The sequence below is a fragment of the Polypterus senegalus genome, chromosome 3, assembly GCF_016835505.1.
Source record: "Polypterus senegalus isolate Bchr_013 chromosome 3, ASM1683550v1, whole genome shotgun sequence".
NCBI lineage: Eukaryota > Metazoa > Chordata > Cladistia > Polypteriformes > Polypteridae > Polypterus > Polypterus senegalus.
In genome coordinates, this window is record NC_053156.1 from 55,387,988 (window position 1) to 55,393,987 (window position 6,000).

At 40.2% G+C, this 6,000-nt stretch overlaps 1 protein-coding gene across 4 annotated transcripts in view; it reads right to left on the bottom strand.

Annotated features, from left to right (window-relative positions):
- The window catches only part of erbb3a (erb-b2 receptor tyrosine kinase 3a), a 147,511-nt gene extending 142,007 nt beyond the window's left edge, over window positions 1–5,504 (bottom strand). For all 4 annotated transcript variants that reach the window (XM_039747240.1, XM_039747239.1, XM_039747238.1 and 1 more), the window contains exon 1: window positions 5,073–5,504. In XM_039747240.1, coding sequence (XP_039603174.1) covers window positions 5,073–5,154 — 82 coding nt within the window. In that variant the 5' untranslated portion in view covers window positions 5,155–5,504. The remainder of the gene's footprint in view (window positions 1–5,072) is intronic.
- Between the last annotated feature and the right edge of the window lie 496 nt (window positions 5,505–6,000).

Sequence of the window (6,000 nt, forward strand, 5' to 3'; positions counted from 1 at the left end):
CTCTTGTGCAAATTAAAACAGATCTACTATCACTACGTTTTCTACTATCATTACTTCTACTGCATCCACTCTGAATCAACAGTACCAGGCTATATAGTGAACATAAATCTTATTTTTTATCTGACCCTCACAGATCCCATGAAACCCATCCATGGACCCCTTTAGTGATCTACGGACCTCGGGTTAAGAACCCTTGCTCTAGATGTTTTGATTGGAAAATAACAAAAGAGGCTAATATTGCTTCAGCATTTGTTTGCTTATTTCCCAGGTACTATAGGATATACAGCATAGTGTAGTAGCTAAGGCATTGGAATTTAAAACACAAAGCTGTCTATTTATCTCCATTTCCGATTCACTATGTGACCCTGAGCAAGTCACAGAATCTGTCTCTGCTGCTCCTTTACTACAGTTCTTCACTTTGGATGAAAGGCACTATATAAAATACTAGCTGTATAAGCCTGGGCTTCCTAGAAACCATGGATTCTGGCACTTCAATCAGTCGCATCGTTTGTGTATTTGCGGCTAAACAAGTTTCTCTCCCTTCGGTGGATTCGTTTTGCTTTTGTGCTCGCCTTGCTTGTGTATTAGCGGGCCAGACAGACAGACACACACACTTCCGTGCATAGACATCTATATATAAGAAAGGTTTGGTACACTGAAAGTCCATAACCTTATGACTTTTACTGAATCATATCTATTCAATGAGTCCGTCCCCGCTATTTAAGGAAGTGTCATTCAGCTTTTTATCTATTTATTTATTAACAAGATGAGTATATTTGCAAACTCAAATACCGCCATTTTTTTTTTTATTCTTATACAGGACCTTTTATCCAAACTGATCTGCAGATCACATGTCTGTTAATTTGCTAATCCTTACATGATGCCTCACAGTGGGCAGTGTTACTGCTTTATAATTTCAAGCTCAGATCCCACCCTTCTGACTTCCTGGTCTGCTTGGGCTTTCTTCTCTCATTCTAACGACAAGCATAGGATATTAGCGAGACGGGAACTCAAATTTGGCTCTGCATGAGTATCTGTGTACGGATGAGTATGCCTTGTGATGGACTGGCACCACCTTCTTATTAAATCTGGTTCTTTAATGGCACCTTACTATGTTTCCATGCAGATCCCTTGCTTGACAAAGAAAGAACCATTTCATTCTAATACTTTTGGCTTTGAAAAGGTTCTTGATGTGTGGACAAAACAGATTTTTTTTCTGCATAGTAGGTCGCCAAGAGGATACTAACAGAACAAAGAAAGCCTGAGTTATGGTGTGCATCACGAGTACTTTAAAATCTGGAACCCAATAGTATTTCTCAAATTTGATATTATCTATTCATGGTTATTTATGGCACCCGTTACAGATTTAAACCTAATAATGTTCTTTCTGGAATCTTCAGGTGGATGGTTCTTGTTGGAACTGAGATGGTTTCCTTATGGCATTACTCTGAAGAACCACTTTGGCACTTTTATTTCTAAGAGTACACTTGATATTACAGTTTTCATATTTGGGGAGACATGGCAATTTGTGTTGCCTCTTCACAACAGCACTGTGACTGGGCAGTGTTTCTTGACTTTCTGTATGGAGTTTGTCTGTTCTACCTTTGTCCATTGGGTTTCTTTCCACAGTCCAGGCCAGGAAGGCCCACCATTGTGTGTAAATTGAGAGAATGTGCAGGAGTGTGCCCCGTTATGAACTGATGTCTCATATTGAACTGGCTTCTGTGTGTTTAGTCTTACAAAATAATGGCTCTTAATGGAACTTTCCTGGTTCTTTACTGGGTTCTGTGTTTCTTCATAAAACTATTACTTCCCTTGTGGGAAGGTTTCTTTGCATATGAAGTTGGTTCTTTCTGCTTTAAAAAACTGTCTAGTAACTAGTAAGAAAAAAACTACAATTATGAATGCATGGTAGGCTACTTAGCAAGGACATTAAAGGGTTAAGAAAACCTGCAATGTGTCTGTGTTACTGCATGCAGCAAGAGTCCTTTTAAAAATCAGAACCCATTGGTATTTCACATATCTGTTATTATTCATGGTTATTATTTGCCTATTTTAGATCTAAATAAAAGTTCTTTCTGGAATCTTCATGTGGATGGGTCTTTCGGGAGGCCACTCGCTCTGAAGAACCAGTCTGGTATCTTTAATTTTAAGGGTGTTGGACATGCATCCATTCATCCATCCATTATCCAACCTGCTATATCCTAACTACAGGGTCACGGGGGTCTGCTGGAGCCAATCCCAGCCAACACAGGGCGCAAGGCAGGAAACAAACCCCTGGCAGGGCGACAGCCCACCGCAGGGCGCACACACACATACAAACACACACTAAGCAATTTAGAATCGCCAATGCACCTAACCTGCATGTCTTTGGACTGTGGGAGGAAACCGGAGCAAACCCACACAGACACGGGGAGAACATGCAAACTCTATGCAGGGAGGACCCGGGAAGCAAACCCGGGTCTCCTAACTGCGAGGCAGCCAGCGCTACCCACTGCACCACCGTGCCACCAGGGTGTTGGACAAATACATTTTAAAAAATAAAAATAAAATAAAAGACAGATAAATTGTCTAGGGTTTCTTGGTGGAAACCTTGCCCCCTTCTAATGTGGGGAGTCATCCCTGCCTGGTACAAAGTTTTTTCCACCCTAATGCAGAAGAACTGATTTCTGTACTAAGCATATGCATCAACATTTTACAACCCAATAGGGATACACTGGCCTGAAACTTTCTGAGCAGAGAACCTAAGCGGACTTCAGCCTATTTCAGAGTCCAGTCGTACACCGACAGTTACTTTGGTAATTCACATAACAGCATGGCGGTGGCACAAATGCACTGAACAGTATCGAAGTTAAGCCGATCAGTAACCCAGCCCGTTAGGCTACCGCTGTTTGCCCTTTGCTTATTCCATCATATGCAACATTCTCCGCTTCACATTGTGCATCAGTGATGGGAATTAAGCCGGGCTGTCCGATGTCTTTACCGTTTATCCGAAGTCTCTTTTATTGAAGGGTGTCTTTATGTTCACGAACGTACTGTTGTATTTTGATTGAAAATATGAATGCAACATTCATAAATTCAAATGAATTAAAAAAAAAAATGACCATAGTATAAGCCAAAGTTCTTAATCTGTCGAGTGCTGCTATCAATCTCTACGAAATACTGCAGCAAAATTACAAAGCGGGGCCTCTTTTAACATCAATTACGCGATCTGAAAAAGGAGAGATAATCGAAATAAGCATATTTGAGAAATTCACGCCCACCATTAGTCAGAAACTTAACAATGCGCAGGCAAACACTTCGGCATTCAGAAATTATGAGCCTTTTTTTCCTTTTTCGGAAACGCCTTCTTATAGACAAAATCCGCACCGGCAGATTGGATTGCGCAAACGTGAAAGTGAAATACCGAGACTTATACTGCAAACACGACCAACAGGTTTTACGTGTATGAATTTAAAAGAAAAAAAAGTAGGTTTAGCATCGCATGAGAACTTTACATTGACACCAAAATAAATCACAGTGGATTCTAAAAGACAAAGTTAAATAATAGGAAACCACTTTATTTTACCGATACATAAATAGGTTTCGGCATAAAATAAGACGTCTGAAGTGACAAGGGGAACAGATTGCCCTGTCCTGAAATAAAAATCTGTCAATTGGGCAACGCTGAAACAGGGACACACAGAGGTCAACATGAACCTGATAATTATTATCAAATTAATTTAAATTAGAGTTTACATCTAAGGCGTAGACACGGATGAAGAACGAACTGTTTCCAACATACGATACAGCGACAGCGCATTCAGCCTGGTCATACACGGAGGCAATTTATGGCTTGAATGACTTATAGTTGGTTGAAAATGGGTTGATCTCCTCCTTGAATCTATTTTAAGACGGAAAGGCCCCATATTTTTAGCAGCATGGGCAGCTTAATTCACACCAACATGTTCCCAGTGACGGATCTACTATGAAACTCATGAAGGTTAAGCTTCAGGGCCCCGAATCAATGAGGGGACCCATGCAGACGCGCCTTTAATCTACATTGCTTAAAATGTCATGTCTATTGTAGGAGAAGGTTTTTTTTTTTAACCCGTGGTAATGTGCCCTGGAACAACTCCATTGACAAAGATTACAGTGGTTACCCAGACTTCGTTGCTGGTTGTGAAGAGGCCCCCATAACAGATAAAACATCAGGGCCCCAAAAACGTATTATCCGCCACTTCACGTTCCCGAAAAGGGCGAGGCAAAGTTGCATCCTAAATCCTGTTTTTTGCAATGCCTCCATACATTAATAGGTTTGTGTGAAGATGATTATTAGATTTTTTGGCTACTCTTAAAAGCAATTAAAAAACACGATCATTTAGCGCAATTTGAATAAACTACGCGATTATCAGCCATGAGAGGGTATCAGCCCAATAGACGACGTGCCAGTCCCAAGTGCCATGGATATAAAATTATTTCTCATTTGTTTGTAATAACTTTTTAGCATTGAATCCAAGTGCTATTTCAACCCATTAATACATAATTGTGCATACAACCCTCCCTCCACCCCCGTTCCCTCGAAACGAACACTTCTGTATTTACTAAAACACCACATGTATCACACATATTACTCTGTTATATTTTCACCTAGTGTTCTTTGTTTGCCTTTCCGTGAATTTTTAATTTAGGCTTTCACGGGGCTTTTTGTATTCTTCGGCCTTATTTCCCTGTCTTTCTTTCCATACGTGGGAGAGAACACCCTCACTTTCCGCTTTGTAACGTGGGTATTCCCCAATGAATTAACATTTGAATGAGTTATCTGTTCTCTTAAGTATTAAATAAACAAAGTCGCGTGAAAACTCTGAAAAATAATAATTCCTTGGAATTAACATGATCAGCATTAAGGAATTAAGAGAACGGCTGCGTCAGACTTGAGAATAATAACTTGTACCTGTTAACCTTCAACGACATTAGGTCATATTTCATCGCATATCTCAACACGTTACAATTAACCTTCGCCCGATTAATAAGCAGATTTATAAACAACTAAAACCAAAAATTAAAAGCGTACTAAAGAAACCTTGACTTACCTCCCTGGGACTGTTGGTACACTGGCAGCGGCATCAGAAGCCACAGAATCCCAGCTCCCCATAGCACCTGTAAGTAGCACATTTTATATCCACGCGGTCAAAAAACTCTTTGTGACATGATCATAATATTATCCAGGCAAAACACATGCGGCTCATTTCTTTCTTTTTGCAGCAGGTGATTGATGATGTGATCCAAAAAGTCTCGGGAAATCCGATTGCTCCTAAAGTTGTAAATCCAAAAGGAATGAATGACTGTGATTTTAAAAAAGAAAAAGTAGATATTTTTTAAACGTTTAAAAGCAACTATATTTGGTCATCGGCAACTGAAACTATGAACATAAGAAATGCGGTTAAAATAGTCATTTCTATCTCACAAAGCATGAAGAAAAAAAGTCTGAAAAAGTTTCTTCAACTCGCGACGCTCCCAGTCCGATTTGCCCTCCCCAGTAAATGAAGAAAGACGCTTCAGAGGAGATTGGTTAAGCACTGTAGGGCTCCAGCCAATCACGGAGGACTAGTAGTAACATTTTCCGGAAGCGATTTGTTGTGACAATGCTGTTAAATCAGCCAAAAAGAAAATCTTTCACGTTCGTGTTGACAGAATGTAATTCATTTCATATAAAGTATGTGTGCTGCAGGCACCGTGCTTGCAGAAGGACTCCGTCCACGTTCAATGCACACATAACAAAGACACTAGTGAAAGTTAATTCCAAGCTGAAAGAACAAATTGAGTACACTCTAAAAGTTCTCTCACGATTGTGATTGTCATATTATTAATGCGTCCTACTAAGCGAGATTGGTTGGGCAGACGTTGGGTTCGGAATCGAGCCCGGTTACTTGCCTGTGTGGAGTTTCTATGCATGCATGTAGGGTATCCCTCAATAATTTGCAAATTATGTAAATCAGCAGAGTGTCTTCTGGTGCTTCA